Source organism: Pantherophis guttatus, chromosome 4 (genome assembly GCF_059756535.1).
Source record: "Pantherophis guttatus breed Tessera chromosome 4, ASM5975653v1, whole genome shotgun sequence".
Taxonomy (NCBI): domain Eukaryota; kingdom Metazoa; phylum Chordata; class Lepidosauria; order Squamata; family Colubridae; genus Pantherophis; species Pantherophis guttatus.
The window spans coordinates 77,277,933-77,291,606 of NC_142066.1; the positions used below are offsets into that span (position 1 = coordinate 77,277,933).

Sequence of the window (13,674 nt, forward strand, 5' to 3'; positions counted from 1 at the left end):
GCCTGACTCCCGGAGTGGGCATGCGAGGTTTGGTGGGGCCAGCCCCCTTTTCTTGCTGCCCTGATCTTTACTCCTCCAGCAGAGTAGTCCTGCCAGCAGCATTGATTGAAAAGTATCCTCTGGGTGGTGAAAGGGTTAGGATTAGGTGCGGGTCCATCCCCATGAGACCCAGCAAGAGTATCAGTCCCAGCCACTTCTCTCCGCAGCAGAGGGATGAAAGAGCCATATGTGGCTCCGGAGCCACGGGTTGCCAAACCCTGGTCTACTTAATCTTTATATGTCACTTTTCATTCAGGAATTCAAGAAAGACAAGACAGCATTCTTGCCTGTCTTTCCTACAGCAATGCTTGGGTTTAAAAAGAATGACTGGAAATCACTGATATTTGTGACTGAATTTCTATTAAGCAACACCATTTCTAACCAAACATACATTCTTTCTCATACTCATCTAGACAACTTATCTCGATGAGTATGAGAAAGAAATAAAGGATAACTTTTAAAAATGTAAGTAAGTTGTTCCTCCGTAACTTTCTGAGCAATTTCAGAATACACACACACTGCAAGTGACACTTTTTTAGAGAATAACAATTTAATTGAAACATACGTTTTTCTGGAGAAGATAATAAATAAGATGCATTTACCCCACACAAGTGGAGTATACAGAGGAGAGACATAAACAATGTGATAAAAACAACAAATCTCATTAATTTGGGTCCATTCCCACTTCTACACGCCATCAACACACTTAACTATTTGTCGATTGAGAACGATACCACGTTCATTCTGCGAAAATCTTTACATGGTAGCTGGTCAAGGGTGGTATAACTATTGTCAACTTCAACTTTTGCAAATCCTGGAGAAAGGCAAACATCAAAGGGTTTCTCTGCTGTTTCCTAGAAAAGTACGTGGATATACTCATAATTAGCTGGCAACCCAGCTGGGAACCGAACTTGATCCCACAGAGTCTTTACGAGTACCATCGCATATTGATGGCAGTTGCGGCCTCCTCTTCAACATTTAACAGCTGAACGTTTGCTAGGCTGACACTGACAACTTCAGAGTTTTATCTACAGCTATTTCGGGAGTGGGCAATTTTCTTTTCCCCTGCTCACAACATCTATCAATCTGACAGCACCGTATTCCCGACCTTCGAACTCAAGGTGATGTAGTCAATGCGCAGGCGCAAACTTCCATTTCTGCTACGGATGTCTCTCTCGCGCCTCTCGCTGCTCCTTCTGTGACCCCGGAAGCAGTAAGGTCTTCGGGTTGTTGTCTGGCGAGAGGGCAAGGAGAGAGGAAGATTGATTAAGGGGTAGCGGTAGATTTGGCTCCGGGTCTGTCGGTGATTAAAGGGGAGGAGGGAAAAATGCGTTATATGTCATTTAGGGAGAAGTTCATCTTTTCTTTTCTTTTCTTTTTGTAGAACAAACACACCTCCGATTTGTTTTGCCTTCGTTCGCTTGTTGCTAGGAGAGAACTTAATATGGTTTTTTTTCTGATTCGACTTATTTTGTCGCAGAGTTTAATGTCTCCAATGCTTCTCAAATCATTCTTGATTCTTTTCAGGTTTAGTCCGTTCGCCCGGCTTTCCTACTGTGCTCGATTTCCTCTGCTTTGACTCTTAATCTCTTTTGGATCAGCAGCACAAGCAAAATGTCATGGATACAGTCTGCAGTTAATCAGTGCGGTGAAGATGTATTTGATGAAAATGCAGACGAGATGAACATAGCCCAGAAAGAATGGAAGAGTGCAATGGAGAAACGAGTCAAGGTAAAAGTAACCAGAGTACCTCTATAATATTGATTGATGTTATTACTTCTTCTCTGTCTCTTTTGTATTAACTTGAATGCAAATGGAATGCTGGCATAATTCTTGATAAGAATAAATCTTGTTCTCTGTTTAGAGGGATTCTTAAAAACTAGATGCCAGGTGGATAGAATTTACCTCAATTGAATTTTGGAAATGACCTTATAGAACAAAACTGATCTTTTAATTAGCAAGAATACTTATATGATACCACATGGTTGAGCCTTCTTTAAAATAAAGTGCTGTGAATCAGGCTCTGAAATTAAATTTCATTTGTTCTCTTCTTTTTGGTAATCATTTGGAAGGATACCTTTTTAAGCTTTTTTGTTTTACTTATTTTAGTTGGTGTTATATTTAAATATTACAGACAAATGCTAACAAATTGTACTTTATTTCTTTTGCTTAAAGGAAGGCTATAGGGAAGGTGTTGAAGCTGGGAAAGGGGTAACACTTCAACAAGGCTTCAATCAGGGTTACAAAGAAGCAATAAAGGTGATGTTTGAATGTAGCCAGCTCAAAGGAACCATAAGGTATGTTGTAAAAATAAAGATACCCCCCCTAGAGATCAATGGGTTTTATAAAATGTATAACTCATCTTTTTTATAGTCTGAATAACTTAGAACTAATCTTTGCCAACTCTGTAGTTTGCAAGGTAAGAGATGGAAAATATGATAAATTGGAACCACTGAATGACACGTAAGGATTTCCATGCCATAGTAAACACTTGGGCTTTTGTTCAAATCTCTCATTTTCTGGAAAGAATCCATTCTGAAATGTTTATTGATACAGTGGTGATTTCTAGATTCACAGTCTATTTTAGCATTTTAAAAGTAAACATTGTTTTGTTGTTTCAAATATTCACATTGTAGTGCTCTTCTGTCTTGGTATCATCACAATAAACACAGCCCTGTGACGCTGAATGAGATGACTGATCTGCTGAATCAATTAAGAATATACGAAGAAAATATGCTTAAGAATTTAAAATGTATAAACCCACAACTCAGTGTTGGAGATTTGTTACATACCCTTAATGACATGGATCTTGATCATGAATGCTGCGCTGTTGAACAACATAGTAGAACCTGTGCTGAGCTTACTAAAAACAGTTGCAGAAATAATGGAACAAATTCATTTCAAAATGAATATTGTGACAGGACAGAAGGTCACAAAGGTTCTAAAAGAGCAACCTTTTATTGGCTTAAAGAAAGAACTGCCAGTATCATGGAACAATTTGGTTTGTCTCCAGATACAGTTAAACATATTTAGCTCTTGGCGAAATAAATGTATTGCTTTAAATTATATTTATTTCTAATATTCTTTTTGACAATCACATGATCACAGGACACTGCAATGATCATAAATACAAGAATTGGACACAAAGTTGAGATTGTCTTAATACCAAGCTGTCACTGCACAATGCAGTTGGCAAGACTACTTGTATGGTTTCAACAGATGATGGTAATTATATTTCATCTTTATTATTTTTATAAATAATCCTGTGGCTGTCCTTCATGGTGCTAGAGACTGGGCACTGGATAGGGGACAACAGTCTTCAGCTGAACTCTGTTAAGGGGAGTGCCTGTGGAGTTTTATTTTTAGTTCTAGTTGGGGTTGCACTACTCCAGACAGACCCAATGCACAACTTGGGTGTTCTCTTAGATTTCAACTACAGCTCAAAGTGCAGGTGGCAGTCATGACTAGGAGAGCATTTTTGCAGCTTCATATTATACGCAAACTGTGATCTCTTCTGTATTATGAGGCCCTGCCCTCAGTCACTCATTCCCTGTCATCTCTTGTTTGGCTTATTGCATCACACTTGACATGGGGCTATTTTTGAAGAATATTTACAAGCTACAATTGGCCTAGAATGCATTGGCATGGGGAGGCCCCAGGGTGGCACATATAAAATCACTTATTAAAAATGCACTGGCTGCTAATCTGCTTCTGGGTCCAGTTCATGCTGTTGGTTATCATCTTTAAAGTTCCCAGGATATCTGAGGAGCTGCCTTGCTCCAATGGGACTGCCGTGCCCCATTTGCTCTGGCAGAAATGGCCTACTGCAGTCCCTGCTAGCCATAGGATTTTGCTGGTGGAGTCTAGGAAAAGAGCCTTTTCTGCCATGGCCCCTGCCATTGGAGCAACTTGCCACTGGAGGAGAGATCTGCCCCCACCCTACTGGAAACCAGACTCTGCTGGATGCCATGAAGCCCTGATGGAGAATCTGCAAGCTAAAGGCGGATGGTGCAGTGATAATGCACCATCCGCCTACTGTTATCTGAGCCAGTCTTTTAGTCTGTATTTAATCTTTCATAGTTTTAATTTGTTTTAAATTTAGAACTGTTTTGTATCCATATTTTTGTAAGCTGTCCAGAGTCACTTTGGACAGCAAGATGAGTGAAATACAAATTTAATAAATAAATTCAACAAATAACTCAAGGTAGTTGAGTTATATCTAATTGCCTTTCTCTTATTTACTTCCAACAACAATCCTGTGAGGTAAGTTGGGTCGAGAGACAGTGACTCTCAAGATCACCCAACTAACTTTCATGACTAAAGCATGACTGTAACTCACAATCTCCTAATTTCTAGCCTGGTGCCTTAAACACTAGATCAATTAGTGCTTTAACTACTAGACCAGTGATGGCTAACCTTTTCTCCATTGTGTGCCAGGAAGGTGGGGGAGGGGTTCTAGGAGTCTCTGAAGGCTGGGGACAGCAAAAAAGTCACTTCCTGTCCAACCGAAAGTTGGGAAACGGGCCATTTCTGGCCTCTGGAGGGCCTCCGAGGGGGTGGGAAAGGCTGTTTTTGCCCTCCCTAGACTCATAGAGAGGATCTGGAACCAGGTGAGAAAGAAAAATGGGCCTTCCCCCAAATGGCCCTCTGGAGGCAGGAAACAGCCTGTTTCCCTACTTCTGGTAGGCCCAGAAGGCCCGAAAATCAGCTGGCGCGCCGGAGCTGAGTTCACGTGCCCACTGATATGGCTAAGCGTGCCACCTGTGGCATGCGTCCCATAGGTTCACCATCATGGTAGTAGACTATTTAGAGCCCCCAACCCCCATATTTCTGATGTATCTCTTGAAAGGTTCAACAAATACAGCAATCGTGAAGACAGCATATTTATTTGTATCTATGGGAAGGAAAATGAAACAATAAATATAAAAAATACAGCATTAGCAGTTGTCTCAATATCATCCCATGTAGTGTCTTGATAGCTGAATTGGCAGGAAGTAGCAGTATACATTTCTCATATTTAATGAGTCCATGAGCATAATTCAGTTTTAAAATATATTAAATATTTTATCTGTATATAAGGCCTTATAATTCATATATCTACATATAAGGCCTTATAACTCATGAATTATTAAAATTTCTTCTTGAAATATTTGTCTAATTTACTTCTGTTTTGCTATGAATTCTTAATCTGTATGTCACTTTCAAGAGTTGTGGTTTGTAAAGAAGCTGTTGTATATTATAGATACAAGCTCAAAATTCTCTGTATCCTCTCAGGAGCTATGAAAGATCTTAGAAAGTCATTACTTTAAAAAAGCAAATCATTGCTGTTTTAGTCCATTGCTCCAATAAAAATGAACAGGTTTTCCCATGCATAAAAAACAATAAAAATAGAGTTAATTATTCTGAACTAGTTTATGTCTGCAATAACTGATTACCATAAGATTATAGTCTATACATCCTTGCAATAAGGACATATTATTTTCACTGTTACAAGAAATATATGCAGAAGCAATATCTAATTGTCATTTAAATTTCCTCCGATATGCATCCCATTGCTCTATATACATGTAATTTCTTTTGTGTCATCTAAATTTTAAGATTAGATACAGATTATTTTTTGACTTTTCTTCTAATAATATTTACAAGCAAATGAAAGATTGTTCTGCATTACTCAAGAGGTTTCTAACAAATCCTGCATATTTATAAAAATGATCATAATGTTATTCTCATCTTGTATGTCTTTAGCATTATTCAAAGAATATGTTTTCAATTGCTCCATTAACTTGTTTTGCTGCTTTTTTGCATATTGAAAATTGGCTGAGAGGGATAAGATATATAATTTACTAAAATGTACTTGTGATTTTGAGCATTTACTACCAATTTTAAATAAACTAAACTGATACTCAATGTGTCTGCATATGTGTATATATTCAAGCTATCCTCAAGATTCTGTGATGTGAAAGCAACATTTTGATTCCTATAACTTATAACACTTTCTTGTTTTACATTTTTTAGTGGAGAAAAGCGAAGATCAGCTTGTATGATGAAAATCCTACCCTAGTATGTTTCTTTCATTTTGCTTCGTAGTTCTTTCATTTTTTTTGCATCCCAGAGAAACATAAGAGAAAAATTATAGTGATTTGATTTCAGTGCCACCAGTGTCAGCATATGATTCTATAGTTGAATATAACTGAAACTTTAAAAATAGGTTTACTCTTTTGCATTTTGTTAAAGTGCAAAGTTTATCAAGTCCAGATATAAAAAGACATTTGGTAACAGTTTCATGCACAAACTTTTTCATTGTTCTAATATATTTATTGCAAGCAAGTCTGTGAAAAGATGTTCAGACTAAGAATATTTAGTTTTGAGAAAAAAAATATTGAGGGGATGAGGGAAAAACGATAGCATTCTTCAAATATCTGAAAGGATATGCAGTAAGAATCTTGTCTGTCATCCAGGAGTGCTTTATACGGTATCCCAGATTTACACTAGGAAAGCAGTTTCTAACTTAATGTTAAAAAAAAATTCCTAAAAGAAGGAGCAGTTTGACAGCAATTACTGTAATGAGCTTCCCTTTGCTAGATACCTTTTAGTGGATGCTTCAGCATCTGTCAGGGTTGTTTTAATTTTGATTTTGGCAAGGAGCAGTTCTTGAATTTGATACTCTTTCTAATACCTTTTCAAACTGTAACAACCAAAATCTATATATATAAAAGCGAAATACCACTCACGCATCATCACAAAATCTCCAGAACCGTAAAGCCTACAAACTTGAAATTTGCCACATATGTTATTCTTGGCTCCTAGGTGCTCACTAAGAAAGGATTTTTCGAAATGACCATCAGAACATTAGTATTTCCTATATTATTATTAACATGCTCTGATGCTAAGGAGTTCTACTCCCCCTCCCTACCTGAAAAGAAATCTGTTCCAAATGCAAAACACAAGCAGAGGAGGGGAGTTTCAGTTTCAGTTTTACTTTCATAGCAGCAAGCAGAGGATAGATTAGGGGAGGCTTCTATGAGGCAAGCCTGAGGGAGAGAAGGGGGATAGGATAGGGGAGGTTTCTGTTGGGCAAGGCTGAGGGAGAGAAGGGGGATAGGATAGGCTTCTGTGGGGCAAGGCTGAGGGAGAGACGGGGAGAGGAGAGGCCGATTGTAACTATTCATTAATTTTCAAGCTGTAAATTGATTTATATCAAGCCTGATCATATACCGTATTTTTCGGAGTACAAGAGACATCGGAGTATAAGATGCAGTTTAGTTTTTGGGGAGGAAAATAGGAAAAAAAATTCTGCCTACCAGGTATTCATAATGTCCTTAGTCTGGTCAGCTTCAGCACATTAGTTTGCTCGTTTTTATCCCCTGCTTGGGGATAAAAAACAGCTTTTAAACCAGAACTGATCTTTGGAGAGAGAAGCAATGGGAAAAGCAGGCAAACCTGCTGATGAATGATCGCTTCACTTGCTAGTGCCTCGTTAGGGCTGAAAAAAACCTTCACAGCTGAGAGTCGGAGGGAGCAGGCAAAGCGCTTCACTCGCTAATGCCTCGTTAGGATTGAAAAAAAGCTTCGAAAAAGCTACATTCGGAGTATAAGACGCACCCAAATTTTCAGCCTTTTTTAGGAGGGAAAAAAGTGTGTCTTATACTCCGAAAAATATGGTAGTTTTGTAGCAGAGCACACTAGCTAGTACACTAATATATTACAGTTGTGACTGAAATTTACAATATCAAGAAGATAGAAAGTAGAATAATTTCAATCTTCAGGCATGAAAAGGTCTAGGTTTGCTTGCAGAGTAATGTGAAAAGGTAGGTAATTGAAATATTTATCAGTTTCCAGAATAACATTATGTCTTTACAATCTATGGCAGTCAGGAGAGCTAAAGAATTGTTTGATATAATAACTTCATTTGCTTTAGAAGTTTATATTCCCTTTTCTTTCTAAGCAGTTCTGTAATTATCAATGGGGCTAATCTTTGCTCTCCTTGCGAAATTCCTATCCATTCAGTGTGTAGTTCTACATTCCATATCAAACTGGCTATATTATTGGTAAATTGAACTTAACTTACAGATGTCCTGCCATCATTCTGATTTTAAATATTTCAACTATTTATTGGCTCAGAGTAACTGGAGGAATTGGATCAGCATTAATTAAGTTGAATATGTGCCAGATGGTTTTAGAAAAATATTGCAGTGATTTTATCAGATAAATTAACAAACCATTTAATTCTTTTGGACCTGAAAGTTTTAGAATAGGAATGTGATCTTATATATTTGTAACATTCCACTATCTTCAAAGCCAATGGATTGGAACAGTCGTGGGTTCTAACCGGCTTTACTACCGGTTCTCTTTGTGCACGCGCTTTGCGCGCAATTGCCTCTTCGTGCATGCGCTTTGCGTGCGATCTCCGCGCAAGCACATTACGAATCTGCCCAGCTGAGGTGCGGCAATCCACTCTGCTGCACCAATTAGCTTGGCTAAAAAAGAAGAAATAAAAGGTAAGAATAACACGGTGGCGGGTGGGAGGGCCCAGATCTCAAACAAAGAGAACCAGTTCATATCGTCACCGCTACTGGCTCGGCCGAACTGGGCAGAACCAGGAGGAACCCACCACTGGATTGGAAAATAATAAACTGGTGATCACTATAGCCTCATGGAATAACCTCAATGTTTTCTTTTTTAATTTTTTTTAAAAAAATTATTTTAGTACAAATAATCCTTCTTCCATTAAACAGTGTGTTGTCTGGGTACCAATGTTTGTGCAATAAGAGTTAAAATTTACAATCATATTCATTATTTAATCTATTCTTAATATCAATATATTGAATATCTAATACTTTACATCCTCTTCTTTATTTGCTTAACTCTATTAACTATTTTCTATATTTTACTCATCTGCTTTTATTTCTAATTTTTATATTTGTCCTTTAACCAATAAAATGTTTCCCATATTGCATTATAACCAATTTGTCTCTTTAATTGCCAGTGTTAATCTATTCATTTCTGCACATTCTAATATTTTCCTTATCATATTCTCCTCTGTAGGAATCACTTTTCCATTTTTGTGCAAATACTGTACAATTCTAGCTGCAGTTATTGCATGAATAATCAAATATACATTTTCTTTACTATAAGTTTCTGGCAGTATCACCAACAAAAATATTTCAGGTTTCAAATCAATATGTTGTTGTATCATCTTTTCCAACCACGTACATATTTTTTGTCCAATATTTTTTAGCTTCTACACATGTCCACCACATATGACAATATGAGCCAGGTGTCTGATGACATTTCCAATGTTTAGCTGATTTATCTTTAAACATCTTCGCCAATCTTGCCAGTGGCAAATGCCATCTGTAAAACATCTTATACAAATTTCAAAGAAATGGTTGTCCAATCTTTTCTTAAAAACTTCCAATGCTGGAGCTCCTACAACTTCTGGAGGCAAGTCATTCCATTGATTAATTGTTTTAACTGTTTGGAAATTAGGTCTAGGTCGCTTCTCTCCTTGATTAGTTCCCATCTATTGCTTCTTATTCTGCCTTCAGGTGCTTTGGAAAATAGGTTGATTCCCTCTTTTTTGTAGCAACCCTCTTAGATATTAGGACACTGTTATCATGTTATTTCTAGTGGGTTTTTTTTTTTCTCATTAGGCTAGACCCAATTTCTGCAACTTTTCTTCATATTTTAGCCTGCAGCACCCTAATCATGTTAGTTACTGTTCTCTGTGCTGTTTCAAAAATCTCAACATCTTTTTTATATCGTGGCAACCAAAACTGAATGCAGTATTCCTAGTGTAGTCTTACCAAAGCATTATAAAATGGTATAACGCTATGTGGTCTTGATTCTATCCCTCTGTTAATGCAGCCTAGGATTGCATTGCTGGCTCATATTTAAATGATTGTCCACTAGTATTCCAAGGTCCCTCTCACAGTTACTACTATTGTGTCAGGTACCATACCTCTGTATTTTGTTTTTCTTGTCTAAATATAGAGTCTTATTTTTTTCACCATTGAATTTCATTTTGTTAGCTTGGGCCTAGGTTCAAATCTGTTAAGATCCTTCTGTATCTTCAGTCTATCTTCTGGGGTTTTGGCTATTCCTGACAGCTTGATGTTATCTGCAAATCTGATGAGTTCCCCTTCTATCTCCTAATCCAAATCATGATGATATTGAAGAGTCCTGGGCCCAAGACAGAGCATTGGGGTACCCCACTGAATACTTCTCTTTATGTAGATGCAGTTCCATTAAGGATAACTCATTGAGTGTGGTTGTTCAGCCAGTTACAAATCCATCTGGTAGTGATAGTGTGTTATCAAGTAGTAGGTTGTGGTCTACTTTATCAAATGCTTTACTGACATTCAAGTAAATTGTCTCTGGAGAATTTCTGCTTCTGCTTTTACCATAAAATAAATTTCTCATGGCAAATATTGGTGTACTAGAGAAATTGGGGGCCCAGTTGACTTTTAGCACTAAGGGGGAATGAGGAAGATCGTATTTTAAATTATTCACATGGTTATGATATTTATGACTTTACTTAATTGAGGCTAGTTATAGCAACTATCAATGAGACAACCTGCTGTTGAAAGAAACAAGAACAGCTAGCTGTATATCGCAGAGAGTGGTTAAAGTCAAGATTTCTTAGCTTTCTGTAGGGAAACAGAGTCACTGCTGGTGCTGCCTGCCTGCTTGTGCTGACAAAAGAGAAAAAGAGGAATGGATTATATGTAGAAAACATACAAAACATTTGCTAGACCAATTCTCGAATATAGCTCATCTATCTGGAACCCGCACTGCATATCAGACTTTAATACAATTGAATGTGTCCAGAAATATTTCACAAGAAGAGTCCTCCACTCCTCTGCTCGTAACAAAATATCTTATGCCACCAGACTTGAAATTCTGGGCTTAGAAAACTTAGAATTATGCTGCCTTCGGTATGACCTAAGCGTAGCTCATAAAATTATCTGCTACAGTGACTACTTCAGCTTCAACCACAACAATACACGAGCACACAACAGATACAAACTTAAAGTGAACCGCTCCAAACTTGATTGCAGAAAATATGACTTCAGCAACAGAGTGGTCAATGCCTGGAATGCACTACCTGACTGTGGTTTCATCCCCAAACCCCCAAAATTTTAATCTAAGACTGTCTACTGTTGACCTCACCCCATTCCTAAGAGGTCTGTAAGGGGTGTGCATAAGCACACCAGCATGCCTATCATCTCTGTCCTAATGTTTCCTCTATTTGTATCTATTTTATGTATCCAATCCATGCTTATACTTATATATATTGACAAATAAATGCAATAAATAAATAAACAAACTTTTCCAGTGTAGGTTTTGCTAAACAAAGCTTTCAGTGGCTGGATGCTTTTGAAATTTTGGTAGATCGGTGATTTTTAAAAAAATAGTATTACATGTTTTTAAAAACCCTAAATAATTTCCAATGGTTCCACTCACCGGTGAAATTCTTATATTGTACTAAGTCACTAAGCCATAAATTATAATTTATAAAATTACAGTACTTGGATTCACAGCCTTAATTCCAGGAATAAACACAGCTGCCTTTATATTGGGAGTTCCTGCTTTAATAATCCATGATAAACTTTTGTTAACATTGAGGAAGAGCTGAGTGGAATCAAGAGGTCTAAAGGTATTTTAGATTGCAACCAAGCAGAGATAGAAGGGTAGATACAGTACATGTTTGTATTTGGAATTTGGAATCCAATCTAAAAGATGTACATTAAACTAGACTGGTCATCTACAAAGCCAGAAAGGGATGGGAAACAGGAAGTAAGGCCTTCTACCAGATAGTTCTTCCTATCTGTTATCTTCCTACTGTATATATGGAAACTAACCAAGGAAAAACGCAATCTAGAACTAAGGAGAAATTTCCTAATGGTGAGAGCAATCAACCAATGGAACAACTTGCCTTCAGAAGTTGTGGGTGCTCCATTACGGGGGGCTTTCAGAAAGAGACTGGGCAATCATTTATCTGAAATAGTATAGAGTCAGATGTCTATATGTTGCAGGTAAAATCAAAAAACTTTCTTGCTGGCTTTTAACTTTCTAATAAGAAAAGATCTTGGTTGTGAACACCAGATGGTGCTGCAGGACCTTGACTATTTTACAGAGCTCATAATCCTATTAGCAAGTCCTTTCAATAACAGAAAATGAACAATCTTCATTTCAAGTACTGAAAAAAGTTTTGAATTTCTTGACCTGTTTCGCTCTATTTTAGTGAACTCCTATCCTCTATCAGAAACCAATTCTTTCAGTAATTCAGTTTATTTTGCAGACTATGCAGATAATCTTGGTTTGAACTCATGGTGCAAGTAGTATTTAAATTTCAAAGTGTATTATAACATTACGATTTGGGCAGTGACATCCACTGGGGGAGGGAGTCAAAATGGCAAGCACTATGTTACAATCAAAGCCCTTTTTTATGCACATGCAAAAAGGATGGGGCTTTGATTATACACTGTGCTTCCCATCTTGCAAAGGTTCACACCTACTGTGGATGCTACAATAAAGAACATGCTTATAATCGTTATTTGAAGAAGGCTTTTCTTCTAACGCCATTCTTGTGTTAGTGTGGTAGCTTAAATTAAGTTTTTTTTCTTTTGACAGCCTCTTATAACAGTGAATGTATGACTTTTTCATTTGTAAGAATTGGCAGGTAGTAATTGTTTTATGCAGTTCCCTGGGTGGGAGAAATATGGGATAATACTCCATGATTTTGAAGGCTTCAAGGTCTGTTTTGGTCCTGAAATTTCCTTTATCCCCACCACTGGATACCACAGGAGAAAAAAAGACCCTAAATCTATCCAAGACCTGGAGGGAAGGAAGTTGGAGGCAGGGCAGTGTTGATCTATTACGTTTGTGGAAGACATTGTCTTCCTGCTAAGATTAAGTACAGCTTTTGGATACCAAAAAGTTGGCAATCCTTGTAGTGGGTATTTTCATTAAATCATTCAATTTAATTTCAAATGCCATTAGAAAATCAGTGTTAGATTATGTTCTTGGATTCTGTCAATAACATCTTGACCATCATCACCAAGAGTAGCTTTTCATGTCTGTCATCTTAAACTGCTTTTTTTTTTGTCTGCAGACAATTTATAATAAATTGTCTATTATTCATTAATTATAATAAATTTACAATAACATGTTAAATCATTAAAAAAAAAACAAGAAAATGCCCCAAACAATTGCTTGTTCTCTTATTACAACGTAAGTTCCAATGAGAATGATATATGAGAGACAGGCTGGTTCCAGGGTTGGCCTTCTTCTTTATGTTTTGCTATTACTTGGCTTTGAGCTTGTAGGCGGCTTGGAAGTTGCCATCTTCAATTTCCTGTATAGTCTGGAGTTTAATAGTGCTCTCAGATATTTCCCCAAAATTAGTTCCCTAGCATGGTATTTTGCAATCTTGGCAACATTAAGATGTATGAACGTCAACTCCCAGAATTCCCCAGCCAACATTCTTATTTGAGGGTTGGAGGGTAGATGTTGAACAAATCCAATCATTTGGTCATTTTATGGTCCAATATATTATGTGAAGGCAACAAATTGATTAATTAATGATTAGACCTGCAATTAATATCCTATACAACTAATGATCCATCAAGA

At 37.3% G+C, this 13,674-nt stretch overlaps 1 protein-coding gene across 5 annotated transcripts in view; it reads left to right on the forward strand.

Annotated features, from left to right (window-relative positions):
• The first annotated feature begins 1,198 nt into the window (after positions 1-1,198).
• YAE1 (YAE1 maturation factor of ABCE1) overlaps positions 1,199-13,674 on the forward strand; it is a 93,318-nt gene continuing 80,842 nt past the window's right edge. The window contains exons 1-4 of one of the 5 annotated variants that reach the window (XM_087892426.1): positions 1,199-1,252; positions 1,644-1,770; positions 2,215-2,336; positions 2,676-5,946. In XM_087892426.1, coding sequence (XP_087748552.1) covers positions 1,654-1,770; positions 2,215-2,336; positions 2,676-3,072 — 636 coding nt within the window. In that variant the 5' untranslated portion in view covers positions 1,199-1,252; positions 1,644-1,653 and the 3' untranslated portion in view covers positions 3,073-5,946. Of the gene's footprint in view, positions 1,343-1,643; positions 1,771-2,214; positions 2,337-2,675; positions 5,947-13,674 lie in introns of those variants that run through there. The other 4 variants (XM_034414362.3, XM_034414617.3, XM_034414532.3 and 1 more) reach the window with 4 other exon arrangements.